General features: G+C 36.2%; 1 protein-coding gene across 4 annotated transcripts in view; it reads left to right on the top strand.

Moving 5' to 3' along the window:
• LOC121387100 (GATA zinc finger domain-containing protein 14-like) overlaps positions 1 to 27,748 on the top strand; it is a 118,727-nt gene that overhangs the window by 60,877 nt on the left and 30,102 nt on the right. The window contains exon 1 of one of the 4 annotated variants that reach the window (XM_041518120.1): positions 22,464 to 23,102. The exons of 2 other annotated variants lie outside the window; for them this stretch is intronic. In XM_041518120.1, the coding sequence (XP_041374054.1) occupies positions 23,019 to 23,102 (84 nt within the window). In that variant the 5' untranslated portion in view covers positions 22,464 to 23,018. Of the gene's footprint in view, positions 1 to 22,463; positions 23,103 to 27,418; positions 27,616 to 27,748 lie in introns of those variants that run through there. One more of the 4 variants, XM_041518124.1, reaches the window with a different exon arrangement.

Here is a 27,748-nt window from a genome sequence, read left to right as displayed (position 1 = left end):
TCAGAATTCACTAGGGAGGGAGCATTAAATATGTACTATATTCAGAATTCACTAGGGAGGAAGCATGATGTCCTATATTCAGAATTCACTAGGGAGGGAGCATGATGTCCTATATTCAGAATTCACTAGGGAGGGAGCATTAAATATGTACTATATTCAGAATTCACTAGGGAGGAAGCATGATGTCCTATATTCAGAATTCACTAGGGAGAGAGCATGATGTTCTATATTCAGAATTCACTAGGGAGGAAGCATGATGTCCTATATTCAGAATTCACTAGGGAGGGAGCATTATGTTCTATATTCAGAATTCACTAGGGAGGGAGCATTAAATATGTACTATATTCAGAATTCACTAGGGAGGAAGCATGATGTCCTATATTCAGAATTCACTAGGGAGGGAGCATTATGTTCTATATTCAGAATTCACTATTGAGGGAGCATTATGTTCTATATTCAGAATTCACTAGGGAGAGAGCATTATGTTCTATATTCAGAATTCACTAGGGAGGAAGCATGATGTCCTATATTCAGAATTCACTAGGGAGGGAGCATGATGTTCTGTTTTCAGAATTCACTAGGGAGGGAGCATTAAATATGTACTATATTCAGAATTCACTAGGGAGGAAGCATGATGTCCTATATTCAGAATTCACTAGGGAGGAAGCATGATGTCCTATATTCAGAATTCACTAGGGAGGGAGCATTATGTTCTATATTCAGAATTCACTAGGGAGGAAGCATGATGTCCTATATTCAGAATTCACTAGGGAGGAAGCATGATGTCCTATATTCAGAATTCACTAGGGAGAGAGCATGATGTTCTGTTTTCAGAATTCACTAGGGAGAGAGCATGATGTCCTATATTCAGAATTCACTAGGGAGGAAGCATGATGTCCTATATTCAGAATTCACTAGGGAGGAAGCATGATGTCCTATATTCAGAATTCACTAGGGAGGAAGCATGATGTCCTATATTCAGAATTCACTATGGAGAGAGCATGATGTCCTATATTCAGAATTCACTAGGGAGGAAGCATGATGTCCTATATTCAGAATTCACTAGGGAGGAAGCATGATGTTCTATATTCAGAATTCACTAGGGAGGAAGCATGATGTCCTATATTCAGAATTCACTAGGAGGAAGCATGATGTCCTATATTCAGAATTCACTATGGAGAGAGCATGATGTCCTATATTCAGAATTCACTAGGGAGGAAGCATGATGTCCTATATTCAGAATTCACTAGGGAGGAAGCATGATGTTCTATATTCAGAATTCACTAGGGAGGAAGCATGATGTCCTATATTCAGAATTCACTAGGGAGGAAGCATGATGTCCTATATTCAGAATTCACTAGGGAGGGAGCATTATGTTCTATATTCAGAATTCACTAGGGAGGAAGCATGATGTCCTATATTCAGAATTCACTAGGGAGGAAGCATGATGATGTCCTATATTCAGAATTCACTAGGGAGAGAGCATGATGTTCTGTTTTCAGAATTCACTAGGGAGAGAGCATGATGTCCTATATTCAGAATTCACTAGGGAGGAAGCATGATGTCCTATATTCAGAATTCACTAGGGAGGAAGCATGATGTCCTATATTCAGAATTCACTAGGGAGGAAGCATGATGTCCTATATTCAGAATTCACTATGGAGAGAGCATGATGTCCTATATTCAGAATTCACTAGGGAGGAAGCATGATGTCCTATATTCAGAATTCACTAGGGAGGAAGCATGATGTTCTATATTCAGAATTCACTAGGGAGGAAGCATGATGTCCTATATTCAGAATTCACTAGGAGGAAGCATGATGTCCTATATTCAGAATTCACTATGGAGAGAGCATGATGTCCTATATTCAGAATTCACTAGGGAGGAAGCATGATGTCCTATATTCAGAATTCACTAGGGAGGAAGCATGATGTTCTATATTCAGAATTCACTAGGGAGGAAGCATGATGTCCTATATTCAGAATTCACTAGGGAGGGAGCATTATGTCCTATATTCAGAATTCACTAGGGAGAGAGCATGATGTCCTATATTCAGAATTCACTAGGGAGGGAGCATTATGTTCTATATTCAGAATTCACTAGGGAGAGAGCATGATGTTCTGTTTTCAGAATTAACAGGTTTAAGGCACATGATGTTATATATTCAGAATCCACACGCCCTGATGAGATCTCCAAGGGAGATCAATTCTATGACCCATGGCATTGTAAGCTAAATCCTGCCCCTGATATACATAATCGAATCAGTACTTCAGTAAAGCTGTATTTATTTTAATCTTTACTTTTTTAGCTGAGTGGGTGAAATATTTTACATATAAATTAAGATACTACAAAAACCTTGAAAGACTGAGTCATACTACATATAAAAATCATTTCTCGTTTTTAGTGAATTTATTGATGTATAACAGTCACAAATTGTATAAAATTGCATAACATAGCGAGTCAATTTTATAGTAAATTTGTGACTATTATGCATTGATAAATTGACAAAAAAATACAAAAATACAAACTGTTTTATAATTACAAACAACATTTATTTAGTTAAAAATACATGTACCGTATATCTTCGCCTATAAGTCGAATTTTTTTCACCCAAAAATTATTTTATAACTTGGGGGGGTCGACTCACATGCCAAAACAACAGTCCACTTAGTTAAATTACCAGTCATCACTAATAGCAAAAATGTAAACAATACTAACTACCTGTTGCCTGAGTTTATTTTGAAATCTGGTCACTGGCATTAATGGTTGTTCAAACAATGTTTTGTCGGTGATTAACTTCATGAATATTACTGAGCTTTCCCTTAAAATAGACTGATCTCTGCAGTTCACTAGAGCAATAGGGACACACATCATTTGGTACAAAAACCAGTGTACTTTCCAGAGTTATCATCCTTACATGTATTAATATGGCGGCAAAACGTGATACTTTCAGTTTTATCGTAGTGATCTGTTGTCAGTGTTTATAAATAAAGTTGTTGTCTGTGCACAAAACCATCTGTACAGTACTATACAGTAACAGTCAAACAGCTTTCACTCTCTACTAAGGGAATATTTCGTTTTGATGCTATGTAATAATGATAGTTTGATTGGAATAGTCTTGATTATATTGCGATGTACAAAACGTGAAAACCGAAGTTTGTAAAATAATTTTCTTTTGTTAAAATATTGTACATTATTGTTCTCATGTGCTGAAAATAAGAAATATTTCAATATTTATAAGTTGTTTTTCATGGGTCGACTTATAAACGGGTCAATAAAAAAAATAACTTTTCAGGGCTTGAAATTAGGGACTCGACTTATAGCCGAGATCGACTTACAGGCGAAGATATACGGTAAATTGTTTCTAGCATCCTTTCCTTGACCTGTTTTACGTAATGACATCCAGTTTGACATAATAACGTAATTTTCTGAGGTTTATTGAAGAATAACATTCAGGGTTTTTTGTGACCTCTTCCAATCAGGGGAGGATGTAGCCCAGTGGTAAAGTGCTCGCTTGATGCGCATTTGGTCTAGGATCGATCCCTGTTGGTGGGCCCATCGGGCTATTTCTCATTCCAGTCAGTGCACCATGACTAGTATATCAAAGGTCGTGGTATATGTGCTATCCTGTCTGTGGGATGGTGCATTTAAAGTATCCCTTGCTACTAATAGAAAAATGTAGCGGGATTTCCTCTCTAAGACTATACATGTGTATGTCAAAACTACCAAATGTTTGACATCCAGTAGCCGAAGATTAATAAATCAATGTGATCTAGTGGTGTCGTTAAACAAAACAAAATTAATTTTTATCGTCCAATCAGAATAGAATAAATCGAATAGTATAATGGCAGGAAGTTTGTAATTATATTTATTTAATTTTACTGTTGTTACTTTGGTCTTAATAGACCTCCTCATTGAGCCACTAAAACTCATTTTGGATGCAAGCCTGTACTAGGCTGTGAACCCAGTACCTCTCAGCCTGAAGTTGGACAGCTTAGACACCACATTTCTGAGTCTGGTTTTGGATGATCTAATTAAGGTTCAGCTACGTCCAGCCTAAGTCGAGTCCCAGGCAAACCTTTCCATCACTGAGAGTGTACTGGTTCTATCCCACTTGATCGCAGTCTTGTAGACCAGGACCGTGCTCATAAACCTTAAAGTCTAGACTCTAAGAAAGTGCAGACTTTAACGTCATGGCAACGCCATTCAAATAGCATTACATTAAAGTCTGAACTTTATTAAAGTCTACCGGCCTCGGTGGCGTCATGGAAGACCATCGGTCTACAGGCTGGTGGGTACTGGGTTCAGATCCCAGTCGAGGCATGGGATTTTTAATCCAGATACCGACTCCAAAACCTCAATGAGTGCTCCACAAGGCTCAATGGGTAGGTGTAAACCACTTGCACCGACCAGTGATCCATAACTGGTTCAACAAAGGCCATGGTTTGTGCTATCCTGTCTGTGGGAAGCGCAAATAAAAGATCCCTTGCTGCTAATCGGAAAGAGTAGCCCATGTAGTGGCGACAGCAGGTTTCCTCTCAAAATCTGTGTGGTCCTTAACCATATGTCTGACGCCATATAACCGTAAATAAAATGTGTCGAGTGCGTCGTTAAATAAAACATTTCTTTCTTTTTTTATTAAAGTCTAGACTTTAAGTTTTATAAGCACTGGCCCAGAACATTGGGTTAGTGGTTAGTTCTTAGACTTACTTCTTAAATGATTACATTTAGAACTACTTACTTAGTGATTTCCTTAGAAATTAGGCAAGGCATGGTAGACCAAACACTTTTGGGGCATTTTCACCATTTTCGGGGCACTTGTTTTTCATTAAAAATAATTTTAAAAAATTAATTAAAATAAACATTAATGTAATTTATGTGCTTGCTTTAATAAATGAATGGCAAAATATATAAAAGGCATATTTTATTAATTAATAACACCTCTTTGGGTGTTTTATAAAGGCAATTTTAGAATTAATTACTGAAAAAGGCTTGTTTAATCTCAAGGCAGCATGGTGCTGATTAAGGCAAGATGGTGCTAGACTATTGAGGCATGGTGCTGCACCATGCTAAAACAAGCTAGGGAAAACACTATTACTTTCTTGCTTATACCCAATTAAGGTTCAAGCATGCTGTCCTGAGTACACATCTCAACTACATGTATCTGGGCTGTCTGTCCAGAACAGTGGGTTAGTGTGTTAGTGGCTAGTGAGAGAGACGTCAGTGTAGTGGCCTTACACCTACCTACTGAGTCATTAAAACTTGCTCTGGGTGGGAGCCGGAACCGGGATACGAACCCAGTCCCTACCAGCCTTAAATGCGGCACCTTAACCACTGCACCACTGAGGCCGATTAGGCAATTCAGAAGTTTACCTTTTATCAGCGTTGTCCAACATGATTCATGATGTCTCCTGTTGGAACAACACACGAGTTGAAAGTTGAAATACATGAACCACACGAGTTTGCCCTCGTACTGTTTACAATTACTTTACAATTAACTACATGTACATTATAATCTACTTTATTGTTGTAGAGAGTTCACAGTGTTGTTTTTCTCAGGTCAAAAGTTTGCAAAGGAAAGGAAAGATTGTTTAATGGTGGCACCGTAGCACATTGTTTAACCACTAAAGGTGTACATATATATGTATGGTAATTACATTTTGATTGATGGAGACAATTAAACAATGTTTGTTTATGAATGACACCCAAAGGCATTGTATATTAAAAGATGTCCTTTAAAGGCATATTGTCACAGACCACTGACCTATGAAATGGCCTAACAAAGTATTACCTGAAAAAATATGTATTGGGTCTGTCCCTAAATGTACTTTATTGAACTATTTACATAACCACCATATTCCACTTATTAAGGATATTTTGTACCAATAACTGATTTATGGCAATGGTCCATAATTAAAAAACTAAAATTGCAGAGAGGGTTAACATGGATTGATGCGATAGCTAGAATTAGTTTCCTATAAATCAATGAATTTTCATTTATTATCAATTTTTAGAGAAATAAGGTCTTTAAATCCGTGACAGTATGCACTCCATCATGACTTTATGTCAGAATTACCAAATGTTTGACATCCAAATAGCCGATGATTAATTAAGCAAGATGCTCTAGTGGTGTTGTTAAACAAAACAAACTTTAACTTTTTTAACCTTCTCTTCCACATCCAAGCCATTTTCCACCACAATGCAAAGGATGTGGTATATGTTATCCTGTCTGTGGGATAGTGCATATAAAAGATATACCATGCTACTAATGGCTAGTGGGTTTCCTCTCTAAGACTAAAAGTCAGAATTACCAAATGTTTGACATTCAATAGCCGATGATTAATTATTAAGTAAGGTGCTCTAGCCGTGTTGTTAAACAAAACCTTTTTAACCTTCTGTTCCACATCCAAGCTATTTCCCGTCAGCTTTAGCTGTGGGCTTAGTTTGACCACATCCAAGCTATTTCCCGTCAGCTTTAGCTGTAGGCTTAGTTTGACCACATCCAAGCTATTTCCCGTCAGCTTTAGCTGTGGGCTTAGTTTGACCACATCCAAGCTATTTCTCGTCAGCTTTACCTGCGGGCTTAGTTTGACCACATCCAAGCTATTTCCCGTCAGCTTTGCCTGCGGGCTTAGTTTGACCACATCCAAGCTATTTCCCGTCAGCTTTGCCTGTGGGCTTAGTTTGACCACATCCAAGCTATTTCCCGTCAGCTTTGCCTGTGGGCTTAGTTTGACCACATCCAAGCTATTTCCCGTCAGCTTTGCCTGTGGGCTTAGTTTGACCACATCCAAGCTATTTCCCGTCAGCTTTGCCTGTGGGCTTAGTTTGACCACATCCAAGCTATTTCCCGTCAGCTTTACCTGTGGGCTTAGTTTGACCACATCCAAGCTATTTCTCGTCAGCTTTACCTGTGGGCTTAGTTTGACCACATCCAAGCTATTTCTCGTCAGCTTTAGCTGTGGGCTTAGTTTGATCACATCCAAGCTATTTCCCGTCAGCTTTAGCTGTGGGCTTAGTTTGACCACATCCAAGCTATTTCCCGTCAGCTTTAGCTGTGGGCTTAGTTTGACCACATCCAAACCGAATATTAATGATAACAGGAAGTGATGTCTTAATGTACTGTGGTCATATTTCATGATGTAAGCTGTTACCGGCTAGCTAACAGTTTCTCCTGGCCTAATTTTTCACCAAATGTTAGTGATGTTCTGTACAGGTGTGAAAAATTACCTTTAAAATTGCATTATGCGAGCCTTTGGCAAGCATAATACATTATTTTTATTCCTAATATATGATATTGACGATACCAAAATACACAAGGGTAATAATCTCTTTATCATATAATCTCCAGCTTAATACAACGTGTTTTCGTAAACTGTACAGGCAACTTTGATTCCAGTCTGCCATTACTAGATATTCAAATGATGTAAGAATCTGTGGCGTGGTGTATTTTTGAATGGAAATGACGTCAAACTCAAATGACGTTATTTTGGAGGTCCTTACATCAAAACAAACTAGGGATTAACGTTTTTTTCATTTTCTGAATGCTGGACAGCTTTCAGTGTCAAATTGCCATTGAAATGTTTTTATTCGATGACTATGAATGCATATGTCAATCATGGAATGTCACACAAGTACGTTTGCTTAAATGTCAATAAACCTAGTGCCGTGATCTTGATTAATTTACAGCTAATTTGCAAAGTTATCAAATTCTTAAAAATATCACATACTTTGATTGCACTGAAAATGTAAGATATTATATGATAAATATATATAGCATGATTTGTTATCAGTGTCTATACCCGCCACATTCCCTTCACATTGGTAAGATGTTTTGTCTCGTATGACTGCAAAACATATTAATAGTGTTGGCTAAATAGAGATTATTATACGAGCTTGTGTGTCATACTGATATTACGAAATGAGTGTCAGGATTATTGTATTGCCCGAGCGAGATACAAGTTTCAGTACGACTCACACGTGAGTGTAATAATTTCTTCATTAAGATTTGTGTCATATTCAAGATACGTTTTATGTGATGTCATATTCAAGATGCATTTTGTGTGATGTCATATTCAAGATACGTTTTGTGTGATGTCATATTCAAGATAAGATTTGTGTGAAATGTTATATTCAGTGTTTTAGTCCTGTGATGTCACAATATGCAACACAAATTTGAAACTGTTGGTTAATTAGCACAAAATGTTACATACTATACTGTGAAACCTACTTAAGTGGCCATCTGTCATAAGCAGCCAAATCACCTAATATACTATAAACTGACCTGTATTAAACAGCCACCTGTGTTAAGAGGCCATATATTTACTCTCCCAAATCATCTAATATAGTATAAACTGACCTGTATTAAACAGCCACCTGTGTTAAGATGCCATATGTTTACTCTCCCAAATCACCTAACATAGTATAAACTGACCTGTATTAAACAGCCACCTGTGTTAAGAGGTAACATTTTAATACTCACTGTGGTGGTTACTTAACACAGGTTTGACTACATATAGCAGTTTTATGGTGTGGTGGGGGGGGGGGGGGGGGTGTGTTTTTGTTTCTTATTTCTTTTGGGTTGGGTCATTTTTGCCTTGCTCTGATCTGAAAATTGTTCAAGCACACATATCATGGACCTAACCTCTGACTTTGCGGGGAGGGGGGGGGGGGGGTCCTACTTGGGACATAATAATACTTTAATTTGTTAAACAAACAATTTTTCTAAGAAGCTATGTGTGTGATAATTGTGTGCTATAATTGTGTGCTATTTACAGCACAGGTGTCGGAGTTAATTAATCTCCTATTAATTTCTCCATTTGTTAAACTAACAAAAACCCAAACCAGATTACACCTGTATTAATTCCATTGTTAATAGCTGTCAATAAAAAAAACCCCACAATAATAACAAAACAACAACACTAAAACAGTTTTTATAGCCTGACTAAATACCGGCTTGTTTGTGAAGGGTTGATCATTCAGGCATGTTTTTGTATGCAGGTCTCTAAGCAGGCTTTGTGTAACATTTCTCAATCAGTGATATACAACAGCATATATATCAGCTGTAAGACCATTGGGCTAGTGTTTTGGGGAGCTTTATTGTCTGTCTGTATCAGAACAAGAGCTTGTATTTGTGTGTGTGTGTGTATTGGATCAGTGGTGTAGACAATATTAGCAAGCTCCAACATCTAGAACTACAAGTGTGTGTGTTCCGTTTGTGTGGATTTATCGTGCCAGGTTTCTCAATGTTTTTATCAAGTAGATGTTCATGGAGTTTAAAATATTTTATTTAATGAATTGGAAATTGTTTTTGGTGAATATTGGAAATATTGTGTCGTGTTTTTTACATGGTTTTCTTCACATTGAAATTTTCGGATTGGATATTTTAATATTTTGTTTAATGAATTGGAAATTGTTTTCGGGGAATATTGGATATATTCTGTTGTGTTTTTTACATGGTTTTCTTCACATTGAAATTTTCGGATTGGATTTTTTAATATTTCATTTAATGAATTAGGAATTTGGGTTTTTTAGTGAAGTTTTGGACAATTTGCCTTTATCGGTCTACTGATTGTTTTTCTTTGCATATTAATTTTGGATTAGATTTTTTTATATCAATTTGATTTAATATATATATATATATATATATATATATATATATATATATATATATATATATATATATATTGGTTTGTAGTTTTAAATATTTAATTTAAAGAATTCAGAATTGTTTTTGGTGAATATAGAAAAAAATTCAGTGTTTGGAGATCTTTTTTGCAGATGTTTCACTTGAGATTTTTTATTGTTTGATTTAATGATTGAGGAATTGTTTTTGGTTGTAGATTATTGGAGAAATTCAGTTGGTGGATTATAGTTTTTTTGCTGAATTGTTGTATAAAATGGTTTCAATGGCTTGAGATTTGTAACAGGTTAAGTAATTTTAGCTACTTCAAAGATTTTTTTAATATTCAGTATTTTCTGTATGAAAAGATCTGTTTTATGTTTGTGTCAGTTTTAATGCTTTAACTTTGATATATAAATATTATATTTAGATTTACTAATTATAGAACTTAAGATGGTATATGTTTTTAAACATTTTTGCTATTGTTTATTATATTTTAAAAATTGTATTTTAAAAATGTATTATAATCATATGGCCAATATCTTCTTTTTTTTCTCAATATTTTACAAAATTTTTATGTACATTAAATAGTTTTAATAGATGTAAATTTATATTAAATTTAAGTTTATTAAATTAAAATAATTATTCAGCATGACTTTTTATCATTGCAACATTCACTATATTTAGTCATAGGGTAAGGGTTAGTGATAGTATTACTGAACAATAGCATGCTGGAATATTTGGAACTCAAATTCAAAACCCCGAATTGAGCTTGTAGAATTTCATTAAAATGCACCAGCCATGGGAACAGTGATTTTTAAAATTTACTAGCCACAATTAAAAATTCACATGCCCTACTTTACTTTAAGTTAATACAATTTTACTAATAGTAATAATGTCGCCTAAAGAGGGAAAACGAGCGTAAAACCACTAAGATTGGGGGTTGGGGGTGGGGGCAGGATATTCATATTTACAAAATATACTGAAATGCAGCATTTGACAACTTTTTTCTTTTTTTTCACTAGCCATCGGGCATGGCGATAGTAGTTATTTACTAGCCCAACATTGAATATCACTAGCCAATGAAATGGGGCTACCATAATCTTGAAGCCCTGCCACAAAACAAAGATTGATAATATTGTAATATACATGAACACTGTACGTGATAATCATGATGTACATGTGTGTCATACTGGCCCAGTGGCAGTCATGGTTGGGTGATTTCACCTTGGGCAAGACTGACCAAGTTTTCTAACTACCATTGTTAATTTAAGTCTGTGCTTATACATACACACATCTATATCCACTTAAGGTTCATAATCGGTCTTGGTGGTGGTGTTGTGGTTAATCCATCGGACATAAGGCTTGTAGATACTGGGTTCGCAGCCCGGTATCGGTTCCCACCCATGCAGAGCGAGTTTTAATGACTCATTAGGTAAGATGTAAGACCACTACATCCGTTTCTCTCTGACTAACAACTAACCCACTGTCCTGGACAGACAGCCCAGATAGCTGAGGTGTGTGTTTAAGATAGCTACAAATAGCTTGAACCTTAATTGGATATAAGCATGAAAATAAGTTGATATGAAATTAATGAAATTAATTTATGTGCTTATATATCACCGGCCTCTGTGGCGTCGTGGTTAGGCCATTGGTCTACAGGCTGGTAGGTACTGGGTTCAGATCTCAGTCGAGGCATGAGATACCGACTCCAAACCCTGAGTGAGCAAGGCTCAATGGGTAGGTGTAAACCACTTGCACCGACCAGTGATCCATAACTGGTTCAACAAAGGCCATGGTTTGTGCTATCCTGCCTGTGGGAAGCGCAAATAAAAGATCCATTGCTGCCAATTGGAAAGAGTAGCCCATGTAGTGGCGACAGCGGGTTTCCTCTCAAAATCTGTGTGGTCCTTAACCATATTTCTGATGCCATATAACCATAAATAAAATGTGTTGAGTGCATCGTTAAATAAAACATTTCTTTGCTTATATACCACAAAGGTTTCAAGCATGTCTGTCTCGGGCTTAGCCTCTGACATCGCTAGTGTTCATGTATGCTGTTCTAAGTGTATTCTTGGCTACATGTGGAGGTTTAAAATTGATAAGAGGCAGGCAGCAAACAGCTCCCAAAATTCACAACATGCTTTCTGATAAGAATGACAAGCAGCTTTTGTTACTTTCAATCCTAATGTTGACTGTATATTCCTGATATATCCAGAATTTAAAATTTTTAAGGAAGGAAATGTTTTATTTAACGACACACTCAACACATTTTATTCACAGTTATTTGGCGTCAGACATGGTTAAGGACCATACAGATATTGAGAGAGGAAACCATCTGTCACCACTTCATGGGCTACTCTTTTCGATTAGCAGCAAGGGATCTTTTATATGCACCATCCCGCAGACAGGATAGTACATAAATAAAATGTGTTGAGTGTGTCACTAAATACTTTTCTTTTTTTTAAAATTAGTATTGAAAAATAGGTCTTAGTGTTTAAAAACTGGGGTCCGTCTCTTTAAGAAAATGAAATAAATCACAGTTATTATCATGGTAAGCTTAATGTTGAAGCTGCATGCCACTGTGTGATGATGTCACAAACATTCCATGATGCTATTATCTAAGAGATGTATTCTATATATCTACAATCCTCGTGTCTTGAGTCTGTCTCGATCTCCCACAGTAACCACGACACTCACTGTGTATAGGTCACAGGTAGATCATAAAAACTATTTGCTGTAGGGTTTTATTGGAGAGAAATAATTTGGTTTTATTGCAAGTAAATAGGCAGTGTGTGTGTGTGAAAATCCTTTGATGAAATATCGGTTACAGTACATGACACCATAATTGGCAAACCAAGCCATTTGCTTTTAAATTGAATTTTACCACGGTCGAAGCATGGGAAACAGAAATTTGGTGGTACTGAAGTAAGTAATAGGTGGGAAAAACACATTTAACCATGCATCACTGTACTGTATGTTATATCTAATACCGGCCTCTGCAGTGTCATGGTTAAGCCATTGGATATAAGGCTGGTAGGTACAGGGCTCGCAGCCCGGTACCGGCTCCCACACAGAGTGAGTTTTAATGACTTAATGAGTAGGTGTAAGACCACTACACCCTATTCTCTCTCAATAACAACTTACAACTAATGTACTGTCCTGGACAAACAGACCAGATAGCTGAGGTGTGTGCACAGGAAAGTGTACTTGAACATTAATTGGATATAGGCATGAAAATAAGTTGAAATGAAAAAATATATCTGATTTCCACATACAGGATCCAACATATATACTGTTATGCTTCATAAACTTTTATGTTTCATGGTCTGTGATATACTAGTATACATGTACCATGCTTGTATGTATAGCACTTGATGTTATGTCAGTATTTAATTGGCATACATGTACTTACATGTACTCTGCATGTTGAACTATCCATTCTAGGATGGCATAACTAGCCACCTCAGCCAGTGCGCCACCACTGGTATATCAGGGACTATGGTATGTGCTGTGCTGTGTGTGAGAAAATGCATATAAAAGATCCCTTGCTGTTAGTGGGAAAATCTAGCACTATATATGTCAGAATTGTCAAATATTTAACATCCAATAGCCGATGATTAATAAATCAAAGTGCTCTAGTGGTGTTAAACAAAACAAACTTTAACTTTAACTGTTGGGACCTGGCTCAGTTGGTAGAGCACTCGCCTAGTGTGTTTTGATAATAGGATCAAATCCCTTCAGTGGACCCATTCTGTGAAAGGTTTCCCCCATCCCATCCCTCATGACTGGTATATCAAAGGATGTGGTATGTGCTGTCCTGTGTGGTAAAGTGCCTACAAAAGATATCTTGCTGCTAATGGAAAAAAGACTATATGTAAGAATTGTAAAATATTTAATATTCAGTAGCTGATGATTATTATGATAAATCAATGTGCTCTAGTGGTGTTGTTAAACAAAACAAAGTTTAAACCAAAAATCATTTTGAGAAACATTCAGTCACCATTTTTAATCTAAGTTAAAAAAAAGAATAAGTTTATTTTGTTTAACGACACCACTAGAGCACATTGATTTATTAATCATCGGCTATAGGATGTCAAACATATGGTCATTTTGACACAGTCACAGAGATGAAACCCGCTACTTTTTTTCCATTAGTAGCAAGGGATTTTTTATATGCACCATCCCACAGACAGGATAGCACATACCACGGCCTTTGATATACCTGTCGTGGTGCATTGGCTAGAGCAAGAAATAGCCCAATAGGCCCACCGACGGGGATCGATCCTAGTAATCTTAAGTGCAAGGTCAACTGGATATATTTATTTTCTTGAATTACCTGGGTACAACTCAAGCTCAATTGAAGGGACATTCCTGAGTTTGCTGTATTGTATGATGTTTCCGACTAATAAAATATTTCTACGATTAAACTTGCATATTAAATATATTTTCTTGTTTAGAATATCAGTGTCTGTTTATGGATCACTAGTCGGTGCAAGTGGTTTACACCTACCCATTGAGCCTTGCGGAGCACTCACTCAGGGTTTGGAGTTGGTGTCTGGATTAAAAATCCCATGCCTCAACTGGAATTCGAACCCAGTACCTACCAGCCTGTAGACCGATGGCCTAACCACAACACCACCGATGCCGGCAAAAGAAATGTGACTTAAGAATTAAGAGTTAGCTGTTCAAAGAGGTTTTAATTTTGTTTAGTGATAAAATCATACAGTTCTGTGGCATAATTAATGCACAATTCCTGATAATTAATATCCAACAAAACCTCTTATTTTCAATATGTTACCAAACCCCACACCCACCTTACAGTATTACATTTGCAATTTGGATTTGCATTTCTTTTGGTTTTCAGTATATACACATATGTACATGTTTTCATTCTTGTTTTTTATAAGCAACATTCCATTAATACTGTTATATATACAGAGCTAGCTGTTATAAGAGAAAATATAAGTACATAGTTTAATTAACACTATCATTGTAAATTTAACACTTTTGTTGTAAAGTTTAAAAACATAACACTTTTGTTGTAAATTTTTAAAATATAACAGTTTTGTTGTAAATTTCAAAAACATAACACTTCTGTTATAAATTTCAAAAAAAATAACACTTCCATTGTAAATTTCAAAAACCATAACACTTCCGTTGTAAATTTCAAAAGCATAACATTTCCGTTGTAAATTTCAAAAACATAACACTTTTGTTGTAAATTTCAAAAACATAACACTTTCCTTGTAAATTTCAAAAACTTAACACTTTCGTTGTAAATTTCAAAAACTTAACACTGTTGTTGTAAATTTCAAAAACATAACACTTCGATTGTAAATTTCAAAAACATAACACTTTCTGTTGTAAATTTTAAAAACAACAATTTTGTTGTAAATTAAAAAAAAATTACACTTCTGTTGTAAATTTCAAAAGCATGTTCAGTATTTTCATCTTTATATTTCTGTACATTGTGTGTATACTTTATGGCATGTGTTTTCCTGCATGTATATTATATATTGAAAAAGTGACCCATGACAGGTGGTATGTGCTGTCCTGTCTGTGGGATGGCGCATATAAAGATTCCTTGCCGCTAATGAAAAAAATAGCAGGTTTCCCCTCTAATACTATAATCGAATAGCTGATGATTAATATATATATATCAATGTGCTCTTGTGTCATTAAACAAAACTAAAAATATATTAGGTAGATGTTTTGTACATAGGCATATCAGGTAGAAGGGGAGAGATGACAGCAGTCCCCACCCCACCCATACCCCTACCCCCATCCTCACTCCCACCCCACCCATACCCCTACCCCCACCCTCACTCCCACACCCACCATTCACTGAAATATGAAAACTTGAGCAAAAGTAGTACTGCAAAACCTTATTCATTGCATTTATTCAGGCGAATATTTTGTTGCCCTGTTTCCTTTGTGAAATACATGCAAACCCTATGCATGTATTAATTTATTTCTCCATATCAAATTTGTAAATGTTAATTACTCCATATTGTTAATTAATTAACAGGTTATCTCAATTTGTGCAACAAACGGCTCTAATTACTGTACTTGAGATATCGGTAATGAATATTATCTCCGTATTTTTAGACTTTCTAATTAGTGAATGGATTGGTGACACCATAACGATTCCTTGCCTAATAGCTATAGCTGGCCTTGACCTTTACAGATATTTCATCCTAGCCAGTTATCTATGACTGATATTCTGTCTATGGGATGGTGCATATAAAAGACCCCTTGCTACTAATGGAAAAATGCTATTAATGCCAACACCTGCATATGTGACAGGCATGTGCTACAACAGCTTGCTCTGAATGTGCACATTAAATCCTATGACCTGATTTAATGGAAATATGTTTCCTCTCTAAGACTTTAAGACCCATTGGGCTATTTCTCATTCCAGCCAGTGCACCATGACTGGTATATCAAAGGTCATGGTGTGTGCTATCCTGCCTGTGGGATGGTGCATATAAAAGTAGTGGGTTTGCTCTCTAAAACTATATATCAAAATTACCAGATGTTTAACATTAAATAGCCAATGATTAATAAATCAATGTGCTCTAGTGGTGTCTTTAAACACAACAGACTTTAACGTTTCACATCTCATTATTGAGTTGACCCTAGAATGATTTTTAAAGACTCAGCAGATTAGTTGTAAGGCGACTATACACCGACTTCTTTCTTACTAGACCGGCCTCGGTGGCGTCGTGGTTAGGCCATCGGTCTACAGGCTGATAGGTACTGGGTTCGGATCTCAGTCGAGGCATGGGATTTTTAATCCAGATAGAGTAGCCCATGAAGTGGCGATAGCGGGTTTCCTCTCTCAATATCCGTATGTCTGATGCCATATAACCATATAAATAAAGTGTGTTGAGTGCGTCATTAAATAAAACATTTCCTTCCTTCTCTAGCTACTCATAACTAACCATTTATAACTAACCATTTATAACTAACCATTTAGGCACAAATAATTTTAACTTAAAATGAACATACGTGTTGTTGTATGGTAAAGTACCAGATTGGTCTTCAATAGGTTATAGCATTAATTAATCCATAACTTGTATAACTGCATATCAAAGGCTGTTTGGTCTATGGAAAAATTGCATATAAAAGATGCCTTGCTGCTAATCCTTTGCCGCTAAGACCCCTTGATGTTAAGACTATATGCTGGTTGTTTTTGGAAGTAGGATGTTTCTTCTTATCATACTTTTTTAGTATTCTACGTCAACTTATATATAGTCCAAATGGTCCTAAAACATCAAATCCACTCATTGGCCTCATTTTCTGATTGTTTTTCCCCATCCCAATCAGTCCCCTACAACTGATAGGTCAAAGGCAGTGGTATGTGCTATTCTGCCTGTGGGAAGTGCATATTAAATAAAGATCCATTGCTGCTAATAGAAAACTGTAGTTGGTTTCCTTTTAAGACTGTCAAAATTACCAAATGTTTGACATCCAATAGCCGATGATTAATAAATCAATGTGCTCTAGTGGTGTCATTAAACAAAACAACGGTTTTAAAACACCTGATCCATATTGTTTATGATCAGCGTCTATTATAGATCTGCGGTAGGATTTAGCTCAGTCGATTGAGTGCTCGCTTGGTGTGCTTGCGTCGCAGGATCGAACCACCTCGGTGGTTCCATTTAGCTGATTGGGTTTTTTCTCGTTCCAACCTGCGCACCACAACTGGACAAAGGCCGTGGTATGTGTTTACCTGTCTGTGGGAAAGTGCATATAAAAGATCCCTTGCTGTATTAGAAAACATGTAGTGGGTTTCCTCTGATGACTACGAGTCAGAATTACCGAATGTTTGACATCCAGTAGCCGATGATTAATTAATCGATGTGCTCCAGTGGTGTCGTTAAACAATACAAATAAATTATTATAGGTCTGTTGACGTTTGCTGCACTGATATTGATAAACCGACCTTGGTGGCGTAGTGGTTAGGCCATCGGTCAACAGGCTGGTAGGTACTGGGTTCGGATCCCAGTCGAGGCATGGGATTTTTAATCCAGATATACTGACTCCAAACCCTGAGTGAGTGCTCCGCAAGGCTCAATGGTTAGGTGTAAACCACTTGCACCGACCAGTGATCCATAACTGGTTCAACAAAGGCCATGGTTTGTGCTATCCTGCCTGTGGGAAGCGCAAATAAAAGATCCCTTGCTGCCTGTCATAAAAGAGTAGCCTATGTGGCAACAGCGGGTTTCCTCTAAAAATCTGTGTGGTCCTTAACCATATGTCTGACGCCATATAACCGTAAATAAAATTTGTTGAGTGTGTCGTTAAATAAAACATTCCTTTCTTTCTTTTTCATATTGATAAATAATGTATATGCTGTACTGAACAGGATTGGGAACAAGGACACATTGACTGAAAACAAATCAATAGATCAACAAAGCAATTGTCGTGGTTACCATACCTTACATATTAACAGTCAATAATTATGCAAAATTCATAACTAACAGAACAAACGACAATAAACATGACTGTAACATGATTCATTATGATAATCAGCCGGCCGTGACCAAATTCTCATTAGTTGTCAAATGAATTTCGTGCTCCAGTAGTTTCGTATTGACATAACACTACAACTATTGTGCTTGTAAATGACAGTAAATACCGCAGACAGTCCAAAACACCAGGGCTCACTTGTTCAAAGCGTAGTTAAATGAACCCTGGATTCGTCTAATATTTTCCTTTTAATTATATTTCCATAAATATGAAATAAACTATAGACTTGATTGGGTATGCATACCTTTGATGTTATCAATCAAGTTTCGGTATTCTGTTTTCAGTTGTTATTTGTATTGATTCAGTCCTTGGTATTGTGCTATGGTGTTGTCTGTCCATCCGTCCGTATGTCCGTCTGTCTTTCTGTTAACGTTTTCTTGTTCTGACCATATCTTCCATACAGATGCATACAGGACCATCAAACCTTACATGTAGGAACAACTTGGAATGGTGGTGTGTCACACAGTATTACTAGGTCACTGTGACCTACGTTTCACGGTCTACTGCACATAACAGTAAATCCTTGTACAGACCATATCTTGCATACAGATGCATACAGGACCATCAAACCTCACATGTAGGAACAACTTGGGAAGTTGGTGTGTAGGTACTATTACTAGGTCACTGTGACCTACGTTTCACTGTGACCTACATTTCACAGTCTACTGCACATAACAGTAAATCCTTGTATGGACCATATCTTGCATACATATGCATACAAGACCATCAAACCTCACATGTAGGAACAACTTGGGAAGTTGGTGTGTAAGTACTATTACTAGGTCACTGTGACCTACGTTTCACGGTCTACTGCACATAACAGTAAATCCTTGTATGGACCATATCTTGCATACAGATGCATAGAGGACCTTCAAACCTCTCATGTAGGAACAACTTGTGATGGCGGTGTGTCTTGTACTATTAATAGGTCACTGTGACCTACTGTTCATGATCTACTGCACATAACAGTAAATTCTTGTCGGGACCATATCTTGCATACAGATGCATACAGGACCATCACATCTCACATGTGTATGAACAACTTTGGATGGTGGTGTGTCGCGTACTATCATTAGGTCACTGTGACCTACTTTTCATGGTCTACTGCACATAACAGTAATCCTTGTGTCACATAGAATTACTAGGTCACAATGATACAAATATATCAAATAATTTATCTATATTCTGAACATCATATGGTTTTCCATCAAACTCCTGATGGGTGTATCATGTACCTCACTGGTACTCTTGTTTCTATATACTGATCAGACAGCTTGCCCGTACAGGATATATTATTTTTTGAAGCATGGGACTCAACTACTGCCTGTGCAGGGTAGACACAGCAAGGAATCTTTTCTATGCAATACGTACTTTCTCACAGACAGGATAGCACATGACACAGCTTTTGAATGCTATATCAGGGTGTCTAGATTATGGTAGCCCCACTCCCATGGCTAGTGATATTCAATGTTGGGCTAGTAAATAACTACTATTGCCATGACCGACAGGGCTTCTAGATTATGGTAGCCCCACTCCCAAGGCTAGTGATATTCAATGTTGGGCTAGTAAATAACTACTATTGCCATGACCGACAGGGCTTCTAGATTATGGTAGCCCCACTCCCATGGCTAGTGATATTCAGTGTTGGGCTAGTAAATAACTACTATTGCCATGCCAGACAGGGCTTCTAGATTATGGTAGCCCCACTCCCATGGCTAGTGATATTCAATGTTGGGCTAGTAAATAACTACTATTGTCGTGCCAGACAGGGCTTCTAGATTATGGTAGCCCCACTCCCATGGCTAGTGATATTCAATGTTGGGCTAGTAAATAACTACTATTGTCATGCCAGACAGGGCTTCTAGATTATGGTAGCCCCACTCCCATGGCTAGTGATATTCAATGTTGGGCTAGTAAATAACTACTATTGCCATGCCCGACGGCTAGTTAAGTCTTATTTTGTAAATATGAATATCCTGCCCACACCCCAGCCATCTAATGTTTGTGTTTTTAAGCTCTATCTCTTTTAGGTTACATATTTGATTATTACTAGTATTTAGTAAAATTGTATTATCTTTAAGTAAAGTAGGGCTAGTGAATTTTTAATCATGGCTAGTACATTTTTTAAATCACTGATCCCATGGCTAGTGAATTTTATAAAAATTCCAGAAGCCCTGGCTATATAAAGACCACACTGGTGTTTTCAGCTAGAGGAATATACCAACCAACCATGGGTGGGTGGTTGATTTTATTGTTTGGTCACGTACCGGATCAGTTCTAATTAACCACTTGGAGTGTCATTAAACAAACAATTGTTTCGTGTCGTTTCCGATTGTTTCATTGACAAAGCTTGAAGATTTTCATTTGTTTCTACCTTACATTTCAACACGTTGGTGTTCCGTGTTGCCAAGACAACCACTAAAGATTCACTGTTTAAATGTCATGCGAATGTTGCTAAACAATAGAACTTTAGCTAACAGATGTTTACGGCCATTTCTCTTTATCTCTTCCTTATCCACTAAACCTGTGTGTCACAATGTTTTAGTTACATGTATAACTCCACTGGTAGGAGAACATTTGGTATAGGTTTACAAACACGTATGTATTTTTTATAATATATTTTGGTAGAGTGTAACCATGCAACATGTTTTTAAAAGTTCCAAAGTAAATTTGTTTTTTTAATTAATTTACAAATATGTTTTAATAAATGGATAACTTTAAAAACAAAACCTGAAAACAACATATATATACTTTATGCATATATGTACTACATACAACTAATCAATTTTTATTTTATTTTAGTCTTTATTTGTATCATAAAAACATGATTATGGACTAAATATCTTTTAAAAGAAGTAGACTAACTGAATGCAACAATTAAGGGGGGAAATGTGTTTAATTTAAATATAAACTAATTTCGATTCTGTTAAAAGCTGTTTTAAAAGTAGTAGATAAATTGATTACAGTTTTATTAAATCAAGAAAAACCTTTTTAATAAAACTTAATCTAAAATCTGTTAAAAGTAATGCTTATTATTTTTTTTATCGATATTAATTCAGACAATTTATTGGCCAAAATAAGGACTTGAGCATATATCATTAGAAAGTAAAGGTTCGTGTACATATTATCATCTCATAAAGAATTTTTCCATTCTTCAGTAAACATTTTGTTCAGTATTGAGTCGCGATTTTGTACGCAAGTTTCAGAGATCACTACACAGTTTTAAAACATACAGTAGTTGCTAATCAAGTTTTAGTTAAATAGATGGGTGTATTTATTTCCATTGTTTACAAAAATCAAGTTTTCATAGCTCATTTAGCTGATAGGAAGGTCCTTTTATTAAAAAATAAAAATTAAAAACATGGCAGTGGCTGCCATGCAGTCATTAAACTGGTATTTCTCTGTCTTGAACAAATCAGGAAATACTGGTTTAATAGACAATTTTGTAGACGTACCAGTCAAAATCCAATTAGAGCTAATTAAGCTGCCTATTTTATTTATTTTAGAGAGTGATTGTTCACTTGCCTTGGCATATTGAGGTGTGCAATTTTCCACTCGCCTATAATTTTAAAAAAACAAGGACTGGTTAACAAGAAATATTGCTAATCAAGATTTCGAAAATAAAATATTCCCTGTTCTTACATACCTCTTTTTATTATTTATATATTCATTATTTGTATTTTACCATCTTTTTTTTTAAATTAATTAATTTGAGTTTAACATATTTGCATTACTTAAATTCCAAGGTGAATTAATTAAATGTCATGGCTATTTATTTATTTACATTCATATATTGGTCAAGTTTTATCAACATGAAATCTTTGTTTTGATATTGCCAATTTTGTTTCATGGACAGTGATTGGTTGTCTGTGGTTCAGTCGGTTCGGTTGTAACAGTTTAAATTTATTCAGGCTGTAGGGGAAGACAAACTGGAATCGTTTGTCAGGTAAACAAGTAATGTGTTGAAACACTCCAAGTATTCTTTGGCAAGAATAACACTTCTGGAGACCCAGTGTTCAAGGCTGGTGGAAATAAGAGTCTTATATATAAACACGAGAGTTTTAACAGTCTTGGAAGATTTATACACCGAAGAATTGTGCAAATTTGGGAATTTTGTGAATCTGAAGAGTTGTGCAAATTTGGGGATTTTGTGATTTTGCAATTCTGGTTAAAAAAAAAAGAAAAAAAAAAGTTAAAAGTTGTGCAAATTTAATTGATTTTACAATTTGTTAAATTATTTTGAAAGTTTCAATAATGGAATATTTGAGAGATTTTGGGGTGTTTTGTGAATTCAAGAGCTGTGCAAATTTTGGAAGTTATGAATTCACATGTTGTGCAAATTTTGGAGTTTTGTTAGTTATTCAAGAATTTGTACAAATTTAGCAGTTTGATGATTCAAGAATTATGAAATTTGGTAGATTTATGACTTAAATGTGGAAGTTTTCTGAATTGAATCCAAGAGTTTGGAAAATCATTATTATGAAATATAAATTTGTTGTTACAAAATGCAACTCAAATGATGTAAAATATGTTTGAAAATGGATGTCTTCATACATATTTTTGACACGACAGTTTCAGTATATTTGGTATGGTTGTTTATACTGTATGTCCTTCAAAGTTGTTTTTGGCTGAAATTTTTAAACTGTGATCCACATGGTTGAAATTTTCATATTAAATATAAATAATTTCTAGCTCTGGAACTCGGGACTTAAGTAGCATGTGACATGCTGTGATGAGTATGGAATTCTATCACAGGAAACAAAGAACATGAGGACAAAACAAGTTCTTTTTGCTCTGTCTTAGCGGCATGTTGATTTTGGTTGTCACGGAAATCTCTGACTAGCTGCGAGAGGTCAGAATGGTTTGGTTTGCGTACGTTGCTAATCCGCGTATTACGGATGTTTCCAAGACTTCAGCATCAGAGAGCTCCACAGTCAAACAGGTTTGTATATACATGGGTCAAGCCAAACTTGCACAAGGATATTCGTCTTAAAGCGGCATTATCATGTTTGCTTTTTGACAATTTTTGAAAATATTGGTTTTCCTTTCACATTTTACATGTACATCTACCTGTATATATTAGTCTGTTTGTGTGGAAATAGAAAGAATTTTATTTAAATTTACTATTTAGCTAGCTATATTAGATTAATTTTATCTGGCAGCAGTTTGCAGTGATGGTAACATTTAATTAAAGATAGGTTGTTGTTTTGGGTTTTTTAGCTAATTCATGTTCAAGCAAATGTAATTTTTATTAATGTATTTTCTGAAGCAATATGTCTCGACCCCCTTATGTAAGTTATGAATAACAAAAGGAGAAATAACTATTGTAAACTTCAATGTCTGTTTCTCAATGCTTTTACAATGCAGCATGTATGGTTCTAAACCATAGAAAGCTGCATGACACTACATGTATAGCCACTAGCCGATGATAAATAAATCAATGTGCTCTAGTTGTGTCATCAAATAAAACAAACCGTTAAGGGACATTCCCGAGTTTACTGCATTGTAAGATGTTTCCGACTAATAAAATATTTCTACGATTAAACTTATATATTAAATATATTTTCTTGTTTAGAATATCAGTGTCTGTATATTCAATGTTTTTCTGTTCGTCTTAATATTTGTAAGAAGCCCAAACTGGATTTTGTCTTCAAATTATTTCGTACGTATGAAAAATTAAATTTTAGGAAATAAAATTAAATTTAAGCTAGTACAAATATTAGAATGACCAGAAACACATTTAATATACAGCCACTAATATTTAATGCAGAAAAATATATTTGGTATGTAATTACAGTCGTTAAAAAGTCTCTGCTAGTCGATAACATCTTAAAAAATTGCAGCAAACTCAGGAATGTCCCTTTAACCAATAGCTTATGATTAATAAATCAATGTGCTCTAGTTGTGTTGTTAACTTTAAAATTTGTTGAATATTTCGTTAAATAAAACATTCCTTGAGGGCGGTAGCTTGATGCACAGTCGGTGTAGGATCGATCCCCATCGGTGGGCCCATTGTGCTATTTCTTGTTCCGGAGAGTGCACCACAACTGGTATATCAAAGGCCGTGGTATGTGCTGTCCTGTCTGGGATGGTGCATATAAAAGATCCCTTGCTGTTAATGGAAACAAATGTGGTGGGTTTCCTCTCTAAGACTATATGTCAGAATTACCAAATGTTTGACATCCAATAGCCGATAATTAATTAATCACTATGCTCTAGTGGTGTCGTTAAACAAAAACAAACTTTTATCCTGGGTCATGTACATGTGGAAAACCTGTCCCTTTTCACCTGGATATTGGGGCAGTTAATATTTGTAATAGGGTATTTGTGAATACCCCCCCCCCCCCCTTGCCAAAAAACCCCCATAACAAACAAACAACAACACCAAACCCATTCCTTTTTCTTGTTCCATAATAGTTTGTTTTTTTGTTTGTTTTTGTTTTGTTTAATGACACCACTAGAGCACATTGATTAATGAATGATTGGCTATTGGATATCAAACATTTTGTAATTCTGACTTGTAGTCATCAGAGGAAATGTACCTGCTACATTTTTCCTAATGCAACAAGCTATCTTTTATATGCACTTTCCCACAGACAGGAAAACACATACCACGGCCTTTGACCAGTTGTGGTGCACTGGTTGGAGTGAGAAAAAACCCAATCAGTTGAATGGATCCACTGAGGTGGTTCGATCCTGCGACGCAAGCACCTCAAGCAAGCTAAATCCCACCCCTGTTCCATAATAGCGGCTGCCCCCCCCCCCAAAAGTGGGCATCTTAGTGTAACCCTGCAACACAGACACATACACACCATCTTCCCTTAGTAATATTTTCTCACGATTGTATTTAGTCACATAATGTACACACTAATATGGCCACGGACCATGAACCATGAATCTCGATTTAGTTTTCACCGTCACGATAACAAGGCAATGATATTTAATACAACACTATAATTGATTTGTGGTTTATCCACAGGGAATCATCACACTAGGCACTTTCCACTCATCACTGCATCTACGGTCCAACCTGCTCAAACAGATACCTCTGTTAAAGGGACTGTCCTGAGTTTGCAGTCGTCGTAAGATGTTTGCGATAACAGAGCCTTGTTGGCGACTACTATTTTATACTAAATACATTTTCTTGTTTAGATTAATACCAGTGTCTGTATATCGAATGTGTTTGCGGTCGTACTCTAATGTTTGTAGCGTACAATTTTTACTTTAATTCGTGATATATCTTTTTTCATACGTACAAAATTATTGGGAGGTAAAATCCGGTTTGGGCTACTACAAGCTTTAGGAAACAACAAACACTTTGTAAATACAGACAGTGATATTTTAAATAAGAAAATGTATTTGATTTGTATGTTACATCATCAAAAAGGCTCTAGTGGCTGGAAACATTTTACAATGGTTGTAAACTCAGGACTGTCTCTTTAAGCAATCATCTGATTAATAAAATCATTTAAGAGGCCACCTTTTAATAAATCATCTTATATACATGTAGTGTAATATGACCTGTATTGAACAGTCACCTGTATAAGGATGCCTTAGATAATCTAATATAAACAGACTTGTTTTAAGCAGTCACCTGTCTTATTAGTTCAGCTACCTGTCTTCAAAGACCACCTTACTATTATCTCAAATCATCTATTTTAATTGAATGCTCACTTGAGGTGCTTGCATCGCCGGATCGAACCACCTCAATGGATCCATTCAACTTACTGGGGTTTTCTCTCATTCCAACCAGTGCACGACAACTGAACAAAGGCTGTGGTATGTGCTTTCCAGTCTGTGGGGAAAGTGCATATAAAAGATCCCTTGCTGCATTAGGAAAAATGTAGCAGGTTTCCTCTGATGACTGTGTGTCAAAATAACCAAATGTTTGACATCTAATAGCAGATGATTAATAAATCAATGTGCTCTAATGGTGTAGTTAAACAAAAACATTTGAGGTGTTGGATAATAGGATCAAACTCCTTGCTGGACCCACAGGGCTGGTACATCAAAGGCTGTGGTATGTACTGTCCTGTCTCTGGGAAAAGTGGATACAAAAGATTAAAAGTAAAGTCTGTTTTATTTAACAACGCCACTAGAGCACATTGATTTTTTATCTTATCATCGGCTATTGGACGTCAAACATATGGTCATTCTGATACTGTTTTTAGAGGAAACCTGCTGTCACCACATAGGCTACTGTTTTACGACAGGCAGCAAGGGATCTTTTATTTGCACTTCCCACAGGCAGGATAGCACAAACCATGGCCTTTGTTGAACCAGTTATGGATCACTGGTCAGTGCAAGTGGTTTATACCTACCCATTGAGCCTTGCGGAGCACTCACTCAGGGTTTGGAGTCAGTAGCTGGATTAAAAATCCCATGCCTCGACTGGGATCCAAACCCACGACGCCACCGAGGCCGGTATAAAAGATTAAGTGCAGCAAATGTCCAGATTAAATGTTGCTGGATTCATCTGAATCTAAGATTTGTTATAATGATCAAATGTCTGACATTCAGTAACCGATGAATAATTAATCAATAATATTACTGGTATGCTCTAGAGGTGTCATTAAACAACAGACTAAGTATATAAATAAAATATTGCTGTATTTTGTCAGTTTATTATGATGATCACAATAAATATTTTTTTCACCGAATTTGTTGATATTTGCACATAGGCATATGGGCTCCCAGGGTTTTTTTTTTTAAGGGTAGGTGGGTGGGGTGGGGGGGGGGAGACTGGTTTTTGCCCGAATTAAACAACTATGCCTGAATCTAGATAACAACATTTCTTCATAATAGCATTACTACCAAACAGCTAAATAGGATTGTAGATAAATAACTATGCATTTTTATAACTAATTTTACAGTTAGAATAATGGAAATACACGGTATTAAAACGGTAATTTTTGTCTGAATTTAAGGAGTTGTTCCAGCACTAGGGGGCCAATTGCTCGCCCCCTGCCCCCCTGTCTTATACGCTTATGTACTTGCATATATTTCAAGCTTTTAGATTTTTTAGACTACCCACTTACCCTTGAAACCCATGAAAATAAAAACCCATGAAAACCCCCAGACCCTTCTCCCTATAAGGTGGCTTCTGCGATCACAAACTCATAACTACGTTAGGCAGAAACCCTGAGTATGCATGTACATGTATGTGTGTTTAACACTGGTTTGACTGTGTATATATATATATATATATATATATATATATATATATGTTTATGTTGTTGAGATGAGTGTATGGGAGGGCTGCAAGTCTGAACCTGTGAAGAGTGAGTGACAGGGTGCTACAGATCAATGACAATGTTATCTGTGGTGTGTAACCTCTTCGCAGGGGGATTACAGCTTTCATTATTTGTAATGAGATTTCACTGCCTCACTGGCAAGCGTGGGCGAAATTTCACATCAGATCAAGGGATTTCTTTTACACTGATGGAAACAACAAGGTAGGAAATGGAGCTGGAGTTTAGCAAAAACAAGAGAGGGAGGTGGGAGGAGATAGACAGATGTAGTGACAGAAAGACAGACTGAGGAATGAGAGAAATAGACAGACAGACAGAGAGTCAGAGACACGCACAC

Source organism: Gigantopelta aegis, chromosome 13, assembly GCF_016097555.1.
Source record: "Gigantopelta aegis isolate Gae_Host chromosome 13, Gae_host_genome, whole genome shotgun sequence".
Taxonomy (NCBI): Eukaryota; Metazoa; Mollusca; class Gastropoda; order Neomphalida; family Peltospiridae; genus Gigantopelta; species Gigantopelta aegis.
The sequence above is the reverse complement of the archived record's forward strand: the minus strand, read 5'-3'. Positions and strand labels throughout refer to the sequence as shown.